We start from the raw sequence: 18,847 nt of genomic DNA on the forward strand, positions 1-18,847 counted from the left end.
GACTCGCCCCCCCGCCCACTTCGTCCATGGCTGCGCTGGGTTTACCTCAGCATGCAGCGAGGCTTCAGACTGGTTGCAGGAACTTCCTGCAGCCAATCCAAAGCCACAGCAGTGTCGCCGCCCACCCAGAAGCCGTGCCAGCGTCGCAGAAGTCAGTCCCTGCGCGGTGAGGCATCCACAGTGTGCGGGGACTGACCGAGCAGGCGGCAGGGTCCACGGGCCAGATTTATGAGCCTGGGGGGCCGCATCCGGCCCCTGGGCCATAGTTTGCCGACTCCTGGTCTACACGGATCAAGGGAACAGCTCTTGCCAGGATTTTGAGACAGGTTTCTCTCCCAGTCTACCTAGACGCCAGAGACTGGACCTGGGACCTTCCCCACACAAAGTACATGCTTTGCCACTGAGATGTGGTCAGTCTTCTGTGGTGCAAAGATTATACTTCATGATCCTTTACGCTACTTTTCTTTTTCTGTTGAGTGTCTTTAAATGTGGGTGGGTTAAGCTTCTCATTTCCAAGCTGCATTCCTGGGAACCCTGGGTGCCTCACAGATTAAGATTAAGATCAGCAGTGCTCAATAAATTTTCCTGAATGACCCTTTGCCTGCAACTACCAATCTTACCATGCTGCAAACAATCATATCTCAATACAAGCAGAAGAGCGGCAAGGCGTAAGAGACCTGAAACAAGCCACTCTGGAACTGAGTTGTGTGCCACAGAACTGTCTGCAATGTGCAAGGGTTCCTGAGTGAACAAGTTTATGTGGAAAGGGTTCTCTTAGGGGCTTGGAAGTATCAAAATCACTGGGGCTAAAGCCATGCTCCAACTCACCAGCACTTATTGACTGGGGGGCTGCCTAGCTTAAGACAGGCACAGCTGACCCATGAGAAACAATGATCTCTCCCACCAATGGAGGCAACCTGTAGCCCTTGTACCTTATGCCAATCAGGTGGAGCTTATCGCTCGTAGCTGCTGCCTCCTGTGTTGTTTTTGCTGTGTTAGCAGCACCAAAGTGACTTCCCCAGGTGCAGGCCTGGGCAGCGTGTCTGGAGGGTCTGGGCTGCCCAGACAACAAGACTTGCTGATGGGGCCCAAAGGAAAGCAGAGCGATACATTTGGCACCAGCTTGGCCAAAGGAGCTGCCGGAAGGAGGCCTACAAGGCACCATCCAGCCGCCCTAGGGATTCTGTTCCATATTTGTGTTCACTCTTTCGCCTTTTCTTCTCCCAAAGATGTCCAGCAAGGCTGCAAGTAAGGAATATGCTATATATTACATTTATTCTATTTAGGAGCCTAAAAAGAGCAGGGTGCAAGTATAAAGGCTGCATTTGTAAATAGTAGAGATTGAACTATGGAGCCTATTCAAAAGAAACCACCATTAGCTTCCTTCTAAATATGATGAAAGTCGGAAAAATCCTTATGTGCTATATTGGGATTAGTGCAACAATCCCAATTAGTGCCCCAATCCCAGGGCAGCTCTGAGATTCAGAAGCAGAGATTGCTTAAGAAAAAGAAAGGGCTACTTAAAGCCCAAAGGACACAATGACTTGTTATTTTTTTTAAAACAGCAGCTGGCAGTGTAGGAAGCAGAAAGCTTCAGGATTAGAATTCTGATCCCATTTTCTGCAGCAGGAACTCAACAGAAGAATCAGGTCAGAACCCAGCCCAACCAGCCCACACATGACCCAATCACAATCCTGCCAGGGGGGAAATATTCCCATAATTCAAGGCAGGAGATAGGTATGCAAATGATAAGCCTTTTCTGCATGTTTTCCTTTTGAAGTAAGCTAATTTTCTTTACCAGTGCAACAAGATTAGTAAGGCAGAAACATCCATTTCAGTTTCTCACTGGATTTTCTTAGCTATTTCAATGCCATTTCACAAGTCACATTATTATTAATTATTATTATTCGCAAGCCAAATTTATTTTTAAACCACCACAACATAGTATTTTATTGCTTCCCAGCCTTCCCCAACCTTATGCCCTCCAGATGTTCTGGAATACAATTGCCACTGGTCCCAGCTGAAGTCCAAACATCTGGAGGGCACCAGGTGGGGGAAGGCTTGAGTACCCTATTTGTTCATGAGATTCATTAGAAACATTTCAGAAGACAGCAGGTATGGAAGACTATTTTATACGCCTGCAAATCCAGTCTGTTAAGGCAAAGTGTTAACATTTCATCATTTCCACATTAGTCATTAGCAGATGTCAGTCCATGGGACTGAAACAGCCTTGGTCGCGCTGGTTGATGATCTCCGGCGGGCTAGGGACAAAGGTGAGAGCTGTTTCCTAGTTCTGCTGGATCTCTCAGCAGCCTTTGACACCATCGACCATAACATCCTTCTGGACCGTCTAGAGGGGCTGGGAGCTGGGGGCACTGTCATACAGTGGTTCCACTCCTTCCTCCTGGGCCGTGTCCAGAAAGTGGTAGTGGGGGATGAGTGTTCAGACCCCTGGGCTCTCACTTGTGGGGTGCCTCAGGGTTCTGTCCTCTCCCCCATGCTTTTTAATATCTATATGAAGCCGCTGGGAGAGATCATCAGGGGGTTTGGGCTGGGTGTTCATCAGTATGCAGATGACACCCAGCTCTACCTCTCCTTTAAATCAGAACCAGTGAAGGCGGTGAAGGTCCTGTGTGAGTGCCTGGAGGCGGTTGGAGGTTGGATGGCGGCTAACAGATTGAGGTTGAATCCTGACAAGACAGAAGTACTGTTTTGGGGGGACAGGAGGCGGGCAGGTGTGGAGGATTCCCTGGTCCTGAATGGGGTAACTGTGCCCCTGAAGGACCAGGTGCGCAGCCTGGGAGTCATTTTGGACTCACAGCTGTCCATGGAGGCGCAGGTTAACTCTGTGTCCAGGGCAGCTGTCTACCAGCTCCACCTGGTACGCAGGCTAAGACCCTACCTCCCCGCGGACTGTCTCGCCAGAGTGGTGCATGCTCTGGTTATCTCACGCTTGGACTACTGCAACGCGCTCTACGTGGGGCTACCTTTGAAGGTGACCCGGAAACTGCAGCTAATCCAGAATGCGGCAGCTAGACTGGTGACTAGGAGTGGCCGCCGGGACCACATAACACCGGTTCTGAGAGATCTGCACTGGCTCCCAGTACGTTTCCGAGCACGATTCAAAGTGTTGGTGCTGACCTTTAAAGCCCTAAACGGCCTCGGTCCTGTATACCTGAAGGAGCGTCTCCACCCCCATCGTTCAGCCCGGACACTGAGATCCAGCGCCGAGGGCCTTCTGGCGGTTCCCTCATTGCGAGAAGTGAGGCTACAGGGAACCAGACAGAGGGCCTTCTCGGTAGTGGCGCCCGCCCTGTGGAACGCCCTCCCATCAGATGTCAAAGAGATAAAGAATTACCTGACATTCAGAAGAGATCTTAAGGCAGCCCTGTTCAGGGAAGTTTTTAATATGTAATGCTGTACTGTTTTTAACACTGATTGGGAGCCGCCCAGAGTGGCTGGGGAAACTCAGCCAGATGGGCGGGGTATAAATAATAAATTATTATTATTATTATAGATGTACGTTGGTAAATAGCCTTTCTTCAAAAGCAACACATTTCAGTAAACGTATTGCCCCACCCCCATATATGGATACCAAAACTTAATCAACATCAGTTCCTATTGCTACTGAATGAGAACAAGTCCCCAAGGAGAGGGGAGCAACTAGCTGCGTATTCTGATGCCAGAGTTGAACATGGAAAGAGAAGCACACTCTGGATACAAACAAGCATTTCTAAGTGTGAGGGAGTCTTTCCTTAAGTGCCTGAATTTTTCCAGGCCTTGTAAAGTGAGGTTTACTAAGAGCAAAGTGATAACAGAGCAACTGGAGGCCACCTTAAAGCAGCGCAGCAGTTCTTAACTGCTAAACATGGCTCAGAGAAAATTTCGCTCCATAAACTCTCACCCAGTCCACTGAAGACTCGGCTCAAAAGAAGGATGTGCCTTAAAATTCAGAGACTATGAAATGCAAAGGGCAGAGAAAGCCCACCCTGCTCTGGGCAGGCTGGAGAGAGGAGGGTCTGCTGCCAGAGGGCCCCAATGCACTCACCAACTGCACAAGCGATTAGCAGGCAGCTGCTGGCAGTGTTTCTCCCAAGAATAGACTGGAAAGAGAAGCTGCTGAATTGCAACTTATCACCAAACTTAAAACCATGGAGACACCTGGTCTGAACAAAGACCTTGGATTCTTATCTCATTATACATGACAAAGCCATTTTTAACCTTCTCAACCCTTGCTTTTTCCTGTAAGACCTATTGCAGTCATTAAGAGTCGTCAACAGGCTCATCACAGCTATCTGCCAATCACCCATTCCCACCACCCTTCTGAGTAATACCCCTCCCCACCTTCTCACTATATAGAAGGGTCTGGAAACTTCTGTTTCAGTGTATCTGAAGAAGTGTGCATGCACACGAAAGCTCATACCAAGAACTAACTTAGTTGGTCTTTAAGGTGCTACTGGAAGGATTTTTTTTTGTTTTTCCCAAGAGTAGACGGTGTAAGGCCCAGAACTGGGGCAGAAGCAGAGAACCAGCCTAAGCCAATTCAACAGACAGATAGGGGCCTGATCCAGGTGTCTCTGCTGAACTAGCCTGAAGCTGGCTCACCATTTTTTTAAAAAAAAAATACCCCCCCCAGACACATTTTTTATCCTGGTCAACCATTGGGGTTTGGGGTATAGTGGTAGCTCTGTGCTCTGTTCAGCCCCACTGCTCTCCAGCAAGGAATCTGGAATGATCCCTTACTGAGCAGTTGCAACGGGAGTGAGGCACCTTTGGCCATTAAGATGTTGCTCGACTACTTCTTCCATCATCCCTGCTCATGCTGGGTGGGGCTGGTGGGAGTTGGACTCCAATATCTGGATTACCGCAGGTTCCACACCCTGATGTAAGACATTAGGAACATGGGAATCTTCCTTATTCCAGATCAGACTATTGGTCCATCGATCCCAGTAGCTCAGCTGATTACTGAATTTCTGGAAGGCCGTCATCTCCTGCCTTAAGGGAGGATCCAAGGGACAGAAGCTGGGGCATTTGCACCCAAAGCACATGCTCTATGATAGTTATCCCCCACCCCTGTGGCAGCAATTCAATGAAAAGAGAAATTATTGAATTGTTGCACAAAGTCAGTAAATTGCTTCAAATTGTTAACTGTGCAAACCCCCACAATATTAAATTCACCAATATTGCCACTGCAAACTGGAACACAATTTCTAACAGGAGCATCACTCTTCTGCCCTACAGTGCAACCTGTAGTGGGGAACCAAGAACTGACTTCTAGATATTTCAATCTTATAATTTTACTTCAAATCCCTCACTTGTGGTACCAATTATAGCCTCTCTAACATCTGTTTTAACAAATGCTTTCAAGATCAACACTTCCTCTCTCTTGTACAGATGTTCTTTATCTTCAAGCTTAATCCCTTTTCATCCCAGAGGCACTGTTTCGAGCTACTGAAGAGCACTATCTTAATCTAGAAGTATCTGTTGTCCACACAACTCAAAATTAGTGTAAGAATAAGTCCATTTACAAGATGCAAAGTCGGAGGGGGGAATATGACTCAAAGGTCATTTGCTGTAATTACGGATGTTCAGCAACATGTTATTTCAAGACAGTACTTGAGGTGGTTCTGCACATAAGAAAAAGATTCCCAATATAAGATGACAACTTGTCACGTGACTTTTTAATGCAGGGAACCGCTTTCTATCAGGATCATTAAGCACAGTCATACCTCGGGTTACAGCTGCTTCAGGTTGGCTTACTTCCGGGTTTCAGCGGTCGCGCATGCGCAGAAGCGCCAAATCGCAACCCGCGTCTGTGCAGACGCGGGTTGCGAACACTGCGGGTTGCAAACGTGCATCCCACATGGATTACGTTCGCAACCCGAGCATCCACTGTACACTGTGTTGTTCTATACAAACTGAGGGCAAAACTACCTCACATACTCCTGCAATGAAGCTGGAATCATCTGGAGGAATTTGGGACTCAACTCTTGCATCAGTTAATGATGATGGATTTGTCAAGAACCAAGATTCATGTTTCAATAAGCAAAATGTGACATTCCCAGCCAGGTAAAAAAATCCCAACATGCACAGATAACATAAAGATATTATAGTACTGAATATTCAGAAAGTTTCTCAACCAGGCTTCAAAGAAATCAACCCCCGTTTCTTGCTGAAACCCCCACAAAGTGAGGGAATTGTTTGAGAGACTGAAGTCAGAACACGTGCAACATCCTACACCTTTCAAAGGCCAATTTCAAAGGACAAGTCTGCACAATTTTACAATTGCTCATCTAGATTGTGTTTCAAAGTCTATGAAGTGATACATCTTTAAATGGCACTGAAAACCAAAGAATGAAGCCACTAGTAATACGTCTGAGGGAAAGGATTTCCATTAAATGGGTTCCACCACAAAGACAGTCCTATCTTGCTCTCACTGCACTGGGCAGAAAGGAGGGCCTCCCCTGCAAATCTCAGGGAACACTCTTGGGACAGAGGGCTCTCTGGGCTGTGAACCACTCATCTCTGGATAATTTCCAGCTTTAATTGCATCTACTATATATGTGCAACTGATCAATGTTAGAGACATGTACATGATTCATGTTCAGTTTTTTGCAAGTTCAGGACTTTACCTGCCAATTAATGGTGCTGGTACATGAAGGGTGGGATTAGGAGATTTGCAGGGGTGGGAGTCATCTCATGCTCATTACAGCCTTTTATTTTAAAAAATCATATCAGACTGGTTGCTATAACTCAGGATCAATAATAGATAGAAGAACCTGTTTGTTTCTCCCAAAATATTAGTCCTGGTGTTCACAAGTGCTATCTGCATGGCATGATATTTTTTGGAAGAGAATTTCCATGCAACTTAACTCTTCTCAAATGCCAGAAGATTCCACCCAAGGGCTCATAATCCCCCCTTTAGACACCTGATTATACTCCATTTTAATCGGTTTAGGGTTTGTGCTAGCATTATTTTAATTTCATTGCTCCTGCTTTTTAAATGGAATTATTGCAGGGGAGGAAGGTTTGCATCAGTGAAGAAAGGGAAAACTAATTACATTAGTAGAGATTAAGCTCACTGTCAAATCAAATACCCATGGCTCCTTAATCAAAGGACACCAAGGGCCAGCTGGAAGATGCTCTCGCCACACTCTGACCAGATGCATTCTCTGCCCCCACCAGAATGAAGGTTTCCTAAAAATTCACAGCAACAACTCCCTGCAAAGACAGTGCACACTCCCAGGGTATGTTGTCACATATATGAGACATGCAGGCTTTGTAGTTCGTTAAACATAGGTAGGAAGTTGCAAATATCAGAACACTGTTGCAAGTCTTAATGCCAACAAATTTTCCATCCTCCGTAAGATTTACTACTTTTAAAATCTGTTGCAATGCAAAGAATAATGAAGATCTTCTTAGTCCTCTTTTGCAGTCCTTCATCCTGACAAAAATATTGATCTCATAGAGCTCAAGCTTAGCACTTTTTGAAGCAGTCCTCAAGTACAGGAGTATTCTTCCCACCTAACAATCCCACAATGTTGTTTATCCAGCACACAAAGAACTGCATTTCCCTCCTCACACTTCTACATTTTCTCTGTATGCTGCCTTGCTTTCGCCCTGAATCAGACATACCTTGTTACGCAGGATTTTTACCTTGACTCAATAATGGCTCCTTCTGAAAGCCACAGGTAAAAGAGAAGTGTACTGGACAAGAGATCTCATACTAAACTCAGATACTTGTTGCAGGACAACCCCACCATCTATTGCCCACCTATGTAAACAACACAGGTCTCAAAACCATTGTTACGCTATGCAGGTAAGCATATCACAAACGCAAACTACTGAATTGTCATGGTTCTCAAAGAACCACAAGAACTGCAGTTCTGCAAAGGAGCCTAGTCAAAAAATTATCCCACCTTCTCTACAACTATAGGTCCCAGCCCAGGATTATCTGCTGGTATACCTTTCTGTTGTGCACTAAGGGAGCACTCTAGAATGGTGCTTGGAATACTGGGTGAGACCTCCCTAGATGGCAGCATCTGTGACATGGCAACCCAGCCTTTGCCAATGAGTGTTCTCCACATGCCTCAGACTACAATTCCCATCACCCCCAGCTGCTGCGGGATTGGGACTGATGGGAGCTGTAGTCCAAAATGTCTGGACATTATGTTGGCAAAAGCTACAGCAATGCAATGCAGCTTCTGTTAGAAAAAGTGCACAGCCCAGTTTTCAAAGCAAATCAAAAGTTAAACTGGTCCTTTTTTTAAGTCAATAGAAGTGTAAGATAATTTTTAAAATGTGTTTTAAAACAAAGCTCCAAGCACTTTTAGTGAGCCAAATTGTCGTGTAATGCTCAAATGATTCCTTCAATTATGTGATTATTAAAAATGTCCAATTTTAACATGCATGCAATAAATATGCAGTTATTAAGCACCATTAGTTTCTCCCTCGCTTCTAGCCTATATCACTATGATGCAATATTAATTTCCCTGGCCTTACATTTCATTGCAGCTACTCCCTGCCTCGTGCTTGGATACAGCCCAACTGTGACAGATGCAATAAGCATGAAGATTTAACTCGAAAAATCCAATGATGTTTGAAAAGGCAGCTCATCAGAAGACAGAGCAATCCCAACACAGTATGTATGGGGAAGCACCAATGTGGATTGCAGTTCTCCCACTCAAAGTCTACAGCCATCCATTAAAAATTTACGATTATGTAGCAAGACACAAAAACACATGCAGTCAGGTGTGTATTTGGGGATTTTTGCACTTTGATCTTTTACCTCTGCAAACACAGCTTTTGAAAAACATGAAGTAACAAAATAACATCAGCAAGTTATATATAGCAACCTTTTTTACATAAAAAGATAAGCTATATTGCCCCAATTTGTTTTGTTCCCCACCTCCAGCAAACCTAGACCACCACCCTGCTTTCCTCCATAGGTCTATCCTCAGTCAATTTATCATTACAGTTCCCTTAAGCCAGAGACTCACTCAATCGCACCTCAGCTTTTTACCACCTTTGCACTCTGCTTACAAGTTCTTTCTCAACCAATTTATTGTACACCCAGAGGGAGCAGACTGTTCAGGAATTTGCACCCAACCCAGGTGGACACAGCAGCCCAGGAGAAATGGGAGGGGGGGCATTGCATGGGCATCACCACATCCCAAAGTGAGCCTGCAATACCCCCCCCCCCACACACACCTCCTCTTTGGAGTTCTAGGACTTGCGCTTTAATGAACTCACTGAGCGTTGTAAAATGTAAAATGTTTTTAGCCTATGTTTTTAAGCTGTGGTTTTATAAACGTTTCAGTTGCTTTAGGTTTTAATATATTTTAGATCCTGATTGTAAATTACCTTGTTTTATACACAAAAAGGGAGCAAGCAAAGCATGAAAGTCTGGCATCCACCACACGGCTGGAGAGGGAAACATACATGGGTTGTGCGAAGGGATCATGGGGGTCACAGATGAAGAGCACCCTCCGCGTGGGAAGGCCCTTGCAAGCAGATGAGCATAGGGTTACCATACCATCTCTGAACCAATCAGAAAAAAAATAGGCACACAGAGCAAACATGCTCTATTGTACATGCAGAGCAGCTCAGCTTTATGATGACCTACTAGGCTAGTCAGTTTTATTTCTATGTCTAGTCAGCTTGCAGCTGATTTCTTTGTCATTTTCTTATACATTAGTACAATGATGCATATGCTTGAGAAAGGTAATTAGTTTACATTTTGTGAGTTAGAAAATCCATATAGCATTTCACAAATGGTAAGAAAAGCTTCTAAGAATTAAGAATTACTCCACTTTCAATGAAAGTCGCATCTTACAGAGGCCCATTTTCCATGCCAAGGCAAACCATAGTTAACGGCTTACTGTGTATGCACAGCCCTGACCACTTTGTTTCACCCACTTGCTGCACAGAAGAAACAAGCTAGGATCCCAGCTGTAGTGTTACACCTGAGTCAGAGTGGTCTATAGTGATCAAGGGTCAGATAAAAAAAGGAGGGAGAGAACCATGTATGCATGCCACCCCCTTTGAGGACAATTCAGAAATTACAGCTGGTGCAAACCTTGGTGGACAGATTGCTGACCAGTACAAGATGATCTGAGCATATAAAACCAATTCTGGCATGACTGCAATGGCTACCAATTTGCTTCAGGGGTCAATTTAAAGTGCTAGTTCTGACCTCTAAAACCTTATGCAGTTTAGGACCGCAATAACTCAAGGACCACCTCTCCCCGCACTCACCATCTGAGGTCTTTCTCCGTGCGCCCTCTCAGAGGGAGGTGCAGATGGTGGCAACATGAGAACGGGCCTTTTCAGTGGTGGCTCCCCACTTTTGGAATGCTCTCCCCAGGGAGGCTTGCCTGGTGCCATCATTGGCTACGTTTAGGTGCCAGGCAAAAATGATTCTTTTTAAATGGACTTTTGACCTTTAGCTCAGGAGAGTTTTAGATATTGTAGCCTCCTTTAGTGGGTGGGATGTATTTGACTGTTATATATATCTATATAAGTATAAGTTTTTGTTTTTATTTGGTATTAATTTTTGTACTACATTGTAAGTCGTTCTGAGCTTATTTCTCATTAAAAGTATGACTTACAAGTGCAATAAATAAGTATAAATAAAAAATGTAATAAAAAATAGCAATCAGTAAGCAATGAACAAACCTTAGCTACAGATTGAGATTTCATTGGAGCAAATAATCCACAATCCCTGCTTCAGATATAACTCTGAGGTAGAAACTGACTCTCCTGTATGCCAGGAAGGAAAAGTAAAGAAGCTGAAGTTGTCGTTCATAGGAGGCCATAATCTATGGCTTACCATTAACATGTGAATAAGGTAAGAACAACATAAAAGCAGGTCCCTACCCTGAGGATCCTACAAATGACATTTTGACAGAAGGAAACAGGCAGAACCAAAATATGCAAATAATTAAGAGTTATGTAAATTTACAATACAATCCCATGATTGCTTTGTGTGAAGACAAAGAAATGCTTCTGTGTGACAGAGGCAGAACTGCTCAACATCTACCTTACCTCTGTCTTCACCCAAAAGGAGAGTAATGCCCAACCTGGTGATGGCATGATAAAGAAGGCAAGGAGAGAGCTGCATTTCAATAGGGACAACTGTAAGGTTCTACACTTAAGCAGGAAGAACCTGCTGCACAAATATAAAATGGGGAACATCTGGCTTACTAGCAGTACATGTGAAAAAGATCTAGAGGTCTTAGCAGACCACAAGTTGAACATGAGTCAACAGCGTTATGCGGCAGCAAAAAAAGCTAATGCTATTCTAGGCTACATCAACAGAATGTTCCCATCAAGGGAAATCATAGTACCATTCTATGGTTAGACCACACCTGGAGTACTGTCTCCCGTTCTGGGTGCCACAATTTAAGAAGGATATTGACAAGTTGAAACTTGTGCAGAGGAGGGTGACCAAGATGATCAAGTGTCTGGAAGCCAAGCCTTAGGAACGGCTGAGGGAGTTGGGAATGTTTAGCCTGAAGAAGAAGAGACTCAGAACAGATATGATATACATCTTCAAATATTGAAAGGGCTGTCACATGAGGGAGCAAGCTTGTTTTCTCCTGCTCCAGAGGATAGGACCCAAACCAATTGATTCAAGTTACATGAAAGGCTATTTTGACTAAACATCAGGAAGAACTTTAGGACAGTAAGAGCTGTTCAGTAGTGGACAAGACTCCCACGAAAGGTGGTGGACTTTCCTTCCTTGGAGGTTTACAAGCAGAGGTAGATGGCCACCTGTCATGTATGATCTAGTTGAGGTTCCTTGGTGTCCCTTCCAATTCTGCAATTCTCTGATTCTATGAATTATGACCTGCTGAACTCCACTGGCCTTACAGCCTAGCATGCATGGCAGGCACAGTCATCTACCCTTCCCCCTTCTTCTTAGACATCATGTTCCACTGCATGCCACACACATTGTATGCAACTGACTAATATTTTCCCCTCCTCAGAAATAGTCAACAATCTAAAGAACAAAAGAACTGTATTCCATCCCACACAGAAGTGCTCACATTATTCTTAGTCATAAAATGTGCAATACTGAGGAAGAATTACAGTTTGCACCTCAACAGGCTTCTTCTCCGCAAAAGATGCCCATTCTTTGAGCAGCAGACTCAGCTGCCTAGTCCAGCCCTGCAACAGACGTATCCCATGCCAACTGAAGGCATTTATTGCTATCTTCTAAAAACACTTCCCCCACATACAGAATATACTGCTGTATTCCTCTGTGAGGTATTTGAAGGAGACTTTTATCCAACTGCAAACCTCTCTCCAGGGTTGCCAAGCAGCATGTGTCAGCTTCCTCCTTTAGAAGGAATCCTATCTACAGAAGACAGCCATTATGAAACCCTCTTCAGAGTTCCTAAAAATTATCTTTACACTTCCTTTAACCCACAATTTCCCGGTATTCAGCTGTAGAAATTGCACACGCACAATTTCCCCAAACAGAAAAGCAGATTTCCTTGAGAATTCCTTTTTAACGACTGCTGCTGCGCTGCTCTCCCTCAACCATCACAGGGAGACATACCCCACCCCAAACACCTGCAGCCCCCCATAAATGGACATCCTTCTTGTTCCCCTGACCTCTCCACAATTTGCAACAGAGCACCAAACACCTGCCCTAACCAGCAACTGGCTCTCCCCATGACATAACCCTCCCCTCCCTCCTCAATTAGCTGCTGCCATAAAGCAACACACCCAAGTCCCTCCTCCGTCACCAGCACCCAAGTCTCAAATACACCCTGAGGACAACCTGCCCGCCCCCCAAAACAGAGAAACATTATCGCCTGCACCTCCCTCCCCAAACTGGAAAGCTTCCCACCACCCTTTATCAGCTTCCTGGGCTACCTGGACTTAGCACCTTGAGTTGTCTCTCACATGAACAAACCTTTATGTTCCCCTCAGTTCCTCCCCAGTCACCCCCCTCCTTCCCTTCTTGCCCATCCACGGTCTCACCATGACGGCTCACACAACCCCCAGGCCTCTCATCCTAACCCCACATCCAGTGGCATAGCGTGGGTTATCAGCACCCAGGGCAAGGCAAGTAATTTGCGCCCCCTAACCCACGGATTTGCACCCCCGAACCCCCAGATGTTGCGCCCGGCCCCCCCGCCCCCCAAGCTACGCCACTGCCCACATCTGCAGCCCCCACATCCCACTAAACCCGACACCCTGAAGACATCTCTGCTTCCAAAGAAGCCCAGGCTCTTTTAAATGGCATCTCCCTGCCGCTTACATAAGCTGCTTCAAGAGCCCTTTCTCTCCCCCCCCCCCCTTTTGAGTCAAAGATGGAAATTATTTGAACATGACCACTCGGACCACCTGACAATTACAAACCTCCACTTCCCTTCTCCAATACCAAACCTGACATGCTCTCACCTGCAGTTACAGATTTATAAATGTGTATCTTGTGTATCAGACATGCAGCATTTTTTTTAATAAGGAAGATGCAAATGTCTTTTTTTTTTTAAGCCTGCCCCCATGAGACCCACGTTTTCTGTTGTTGTTCTTTAAGTGCAAACAAAAATGCATTGTTTTCTTGAATCCCTATGGGCACTGGATTTTGCAGGACGTTTCCTTGGGAGGCAGGAGGGCAGCCTGGGGGGCGGGGGGGGGGGAGGCCAGCCCCGCCGCTTTCCCGGGACCGGGATTCCCCCCGGACCTCTCGGAAGGGGCGCGACGCGCGTCGCCGGGCACCCAGAAGCGAGGACCCCCCCGCCCGCCCCAGAGGAACACGCGAGCGCGCATGCACATGGACACGCGTCCGCCTCCCCTTACCTCGCCCGCGCGCCTCCTTCCTGCTCGCCCGACTCCGACTGACTGACGGACACGCGCCGAGACCGGCCGCCAGGGGGCGGGACGCCCCACGCCCCGCCCCGACCACGCCCTGCGCCGCCCCGCCCTCTCGCGTCGCCTCAGCCAACCTCATGTCCCGCCCTCGCGGAGGGGAGAGGCGGGGCAGCCAATCGCCGCCCAGCGCGGGACGGAAGGCGTCCAACCAGCGTCTCTCGCTGTAAGGGGAAGGCGCGGCGCGAGAGGAAGCGAGGAGGGGCGCGCCGGGGGGGGGAGCGCGCGCCGGGCGCGGGCACGCGCCTCCTCCCTTGTCCGCGGCCCCGCCTCCCCGCTCGCTCCCCCGCGCTCGCACACGCAACTCCTCATTCTCACGTGTCCGAGTCGGACTCGCAGAGAGGCCTCGTGTGTGTTCCCGGGACGTGGCCTGCCTCTCGCTCCTCCCCGAGACCTTCGAGCGAAGGGCTGGGCTCGGAAGGTGGCTCCTCAATGAATATTCCTAATCTATTTCCAGCATTGTGGGGCTGTGATTTTTGTAAAGACCTTGAGGGCTCCAGTCCTGCACAGTCTGCGGAGTTAATTCAGCAAAGAGCAGCGCTTTTGGAAAGAGGGGTTGGGTGGAAGAAAAGGGTGGTGAAATTAAAACAGACTCTTAGATTATTATTATTATTATTATTATTTTTAAAAAGCATTTGGTAAAGGGGAACGGCATCGTTCCAGAATGCCCGAAGTCCTCCTAAGCTGCCTTTGGCCCGCGGAGCTGCTCCATCGCTGGGCTTCCCTTTCTGCAGCCGGGCCCCGGGGCTTGCCCTCCTGGACTTCCTCGCTTCGAAGCCGCGAGAGGAGGGCCACCTTCAGGGGGTTCAATAAGATCAGCAGTTCATAGGCACCTGTATACCGCAACTGATCTATTGCAAAGCAAAATTACCGCAGATTTAAAATAAGCAAAGTGCCCCCCCCCCCCGTTGACATATTTGCTGGAGCCGTTGTCTGTTTCAGGTGGACACTGACTCTGGGCTTCAGTACCTTCCTCTCCTATGTCTAGGGAGATTGGGTTAGGGAAATCGATAGCAAGAATCATATTTACAGTAGTGTGACTTGCTGTTGCATCCAGCTTTTGACCAGGAAGGGGAGCTGACCTGAGTCCTGCAGGGTCAGACCAATTTCTCCTGGCAGCAGGGGCATACCTAGGGGGTTGACTATGTTGCCCCCTCCCAGGAGGGCACAAAAACCGTGCATCCCTCTCTAGTTTGGAGTGCCTAGGGCCTGCCCACCCACCTGCGCACTCCCTGGGGGGCTGCCCTGCTGCTCTGGGTGCCTCGGCAGAGAGGGAGGGGGCTCTGAGACAGCTCCTTTCCAGGGGCACAAGGGAGCCTAGGTATGTCTCTGTGTGACAGCAAATTCCTTTGCTGGTTTTGCCCAAGACCACTATGTGCTGTCTTCTCTCATCACCAAGGCAACTGAAGGGGGGGCACCCAGTTCTGCATATGAGAATGCTATACCATTTTTGGAATAAGGCGGCATCTTTTCCAACCAAAGAATAACCCAAGTATCAAATGCTCAGAATAATAGAACATCTGTAGCATCCCAGCTACAAACTGTGTGATGCTAAATAAATACCACATTGGGAAAAATTCTAGTTTAAAGCAGACAGTCCATCACTTCACAGGGGCTTAGTATTGCAAAGAGGCTGTCAGCAATGGATTTTTAAACAGATTTTCTGTGGAAAGGGTAAATGCAGAAGGCAGGGACATGGGCTGGCATTTTATAGAAATACAGAAAGCTGTCTTCTGCTGAGTCAGGCCACTGGTCCACTGAGCTCAGAACTGCCTGCGCTGACTGGCAGGGGCTCTTGAGGAACAGGGATCTCTCCCCCCCTCCCTGGAGATGCCCTGGGGGGGGCGGGGGAGCCAAGGACCTTCTGCAGGCAAGCAGATGCTCTGCCACTGAGCTAAATTACATGGATGCTGCAAAAATGTGCTGGCCTGAGGAGGAGCGTCCATCCCATAACAGGCTTATGTGGAAGCTGCACTCAGAGTCACGCCATGGGACTAAAAGGACGGGATGCAGCTTTGCTACTCAGCTGAAACAAATAAAAATGCCTCATTTGCTGAGTCCACCAGACATAGCAGAAAAGTGGGCCAGATGTTTTGTCCGCCTGCAGGGCTGGTGTCATCAGGCCAGAGTTTTAGGACTAAAGTCTTGGGCTCAGTTCAGCAGAGTGAGCAAGAAGTTAGCCAAGAAATACATACTCTGATCTAATATGGGGGAGGGCAAAAGGTGCTAAAATTTCACAGCCCTGTGAAATTCCTAGTCCTTTGCAGGTTTAAGCAGTACTATGGTATTGCTGGTTTATTTGATTTATTTTCTCCCTTCCTTGATATTTAACTCACATCAGTGATCCCAGCTTTCTTTCCTGGTCAACTTCACAGGCAAAGCACACAAACAATCTCTCTCTCTCGCCCAACCCAACACACTAATTTATTCCTTCCTGCTGCTGGACATCCATTCTGAAGCAGAACTCTGTGCCACTTCAGCAATTTTTGAACACCTGCCGATCTGAATACAAGATGCTCTCTTACCTGTTCCGTGTTCTTGTGCTCTGAGACCAAGATGGCGGTCAAGAGTTTTTTTAAATGCACCTCCTTAACCATTGCAAAGATAGGCAATCCTGCCCCAGTCACAGTACCCCTGTCTCACCTTTCCGAGCAGGTGGGGCAGCCTTCTCCCCTGCCGGCTTCCGCTTCTCAAACGTCTTCTTCATGTCTGCCACTCTGAGGGCTTTTTCATCCTCTTCTTTAGTTTTCCTTTGTTCCTGCAGCCGACAACATTCCCCATTTTCTGGGGGCTTTCCTCCAGTGGTTTTGCTTCTGCCACTTTCGCTGGTCCTGCGAGAGGGGTTTTGCAGGGTCACCACCATGGCTGCCGTTGGCTTGAGGTTCTCTGCTGCTTCTGCCCCTTCCCCAGGGCTTGGCAAGCCACCTGCTTGGCTGTTTGACTCAAAGCCCAGTTCACTGCAGGCCCCAAGGTCTTCCCCACTCTTGCGGGGTTGGCTTCTCTCCCTGGGATGTTTTTCAGCCTCCCCCCAAACCAAAGCAAGGTTTGAAGCTGCCAGCAACTTTATCTGAAGGCCCTTGGCTCCCTTATCGCTCCCACGAACCTCCCTTGCCGCCTCTTCTGCACCAGTCAGGGTAACATGACTGCAGCCGATTGCTGCTCTCTCAGGCCAAGCGCCACAGCTCGCCATCTGCATGTGGTCTCCACTTTGCCCATTGCAAAGAGCAATCAGTGGGCCTCTGGTTTCCCCATGGTTTCGTAGCGGAGGGCCTTCCGTCTCTCCATTTCTTGGCTCCTCTGGAGAATCCAGGGAACTCAGGAAGCCAGCCTTGGTTTCCTCGCCAGGGGAGTTCAGCATCAGCTTATTCACTTGCCTGTTCTCAGCGCTGCTCTCTGAATCTGAGCGTGTTAACTGTCTCCTCAATACCCCCTGGAAAGTGCTAGTCATATCTGCCCTCACAGCCTCCCTTCCTAAACTTTCTTGACTGCCAAAGTTATTTATTTGAACCAGTGGCCAACTGCACGCTGTCATTTCCCTTTTCCTTTCAGATTCTGGAAAGTCAAATGGGTGGGTTTCGCCCTCTTGGGTCATGATGCTGTGGTTGCTTTCCTCTAGCCTATAGCAGAGAGCCGTGGTCTTCCTGGCTTCTGCGTCTTCTGAGCGCTGCCTTTGGAGCACCTGCAGAGAGGCTGGACTTTCCAGGCCCTTCCCATGCGCCTGCATGGCCATGTGTGGCGCAGAGAGGAGGGGCTCCCCTGCCAGCTGCCCCGTGGAAGCTGCCTCACCTGTGGCTCTCTTCATCTGCAGGTGTCTTGTGGAGACATGAACTCCACAGACTCCATCCCTGGGCCTGGTCCCCTCACACACCATTTGCTCATCTGTTGCCAAAACAAAGCCATCACATTTCACCTTTGACGTTTTCCTGGTGTGGGGAGCCTCTTTCCTTTTTGTGATGCTCTTGCTGTCAAGTGAATACCCCGAGTGCTGCCACGCAGGGGCTTCCATGGCAAGCAGCACACCACCTGTGCAGTCAAGACCCCAACAAAATCGGTTCCCCAAATGTCATTCAGTTCAGAATCCTCCACATCAGCTTCCCTTGTATTTTTGGTGGGGGGGAGGGGGACAGACGATGCACCCACGAGCCCACCAGTAGCTTGGAAACCTCTCTCTGTGGTTCATCAGAAGCTCAATTAACAACATTAACAACATCCAGGGTGGGTCACCCCTTGGAGATTCACAGCATGTGTTTCTCTACCAGAACAGGACACACAAATATACTAAAAGAAAATGGATTTTGTCCCCCACCTGAGCAAAAGACACATCCAAAAGTCCAGTGGATTCCAAGCTGCAAACTTCTTTGTCGCAAGGCTGCATTACATTCTAGCAAATGCCTTTCTCCTTCCCAAGAGCAGGTTGCAAGAAGCTTCTCCAGCAATTTCCAGTGATTTGTCTTTTGGGACCAACTCACGATGACGATTCACAGCCCTCCCTTTGCAGTCATTTATGGTCAAGATGGTTAGATCTCTACACATCTGAAACTGGCCCTCTGCCCGTGGCTTGTTGGAAAGACGGAAAAGCAGAGGAGCCCACACATGGGTGCCCTTCCGGCTAGGTAGTTCTGGTTTGTTTGATTTTTAAAGACGACCTCCCTTGTCCCAATCCCCTTTTACGCAGACACTCCTTCGTTAGATGGTGTGTCACGCAGGCAGTGTAAGAGTGGACCTTGCTCTGGCTCCCAGTGATCAGAAGGAGGGGGGAGAAGGCATTTTTCAGGCAAGGAGGGAGATTGAGCCTGGAACTGTGTTGCAGAGATGTGTTACCGCTAAGCAAATGGCTGTGCCATCAAAAGTGTACAGGAGATAAACAACAAGCCTGGCAGCAGCCTTGGAAATAAGATTCCTCATGGATGCCAACACTTACTAGGAAAAATGCTAAGCATTTGCAAAGCCTTTCCTGCAATGT

The 18,847-nt window shown here is 47.7% G+C and overlaps 1 protein-coding gene across 4 annotated transcripts in view; it reads right to left on the reverse strand.

Annotated features, from left to right (window-relative positions):
- The window catches only part of CORO1C (coronin 1C), a 71,539-nt gene extending 53,185 nt beyond the window's left edge, over positions 1-18,354 (reverse strand). The window contains exon 1 of one of the 4 annotated variants that reach the window (XM_083710098.1): positions 16,528-18,354. In XM_083710098.1, the coding sequence (XP_083566224.1) occupies positions 16,528-17,890 (1,363 nt within the window). In that variant the 5' untranslated portion in view covers positions 17,891-18,354. Of the gene's footprint in view, positions 1-13,789; positions 13,935-16,527 lie in introns of those variants that run through there. The other 3 variants (XM_083710101.1, XM_083710099.1, XM_083710100.1) reach the window with 3 other exon arrangements.
- Between the last annotated feature and the right edge of the window lie 493 nt (positions 18,355-18,847).

The sequence above is a fragment of the Podarcis gaigeae genome, assembly GCF_964106915.1.
Source record: "Podarcis gaigeae genome assembly, chromosome: 13".
Lineage (NCBI taxonomy): Eukaryota > Metazoa > Chordata > Lepidosauria > Squamata > Lacertidae > Podarcis > Podarcis gaigeae.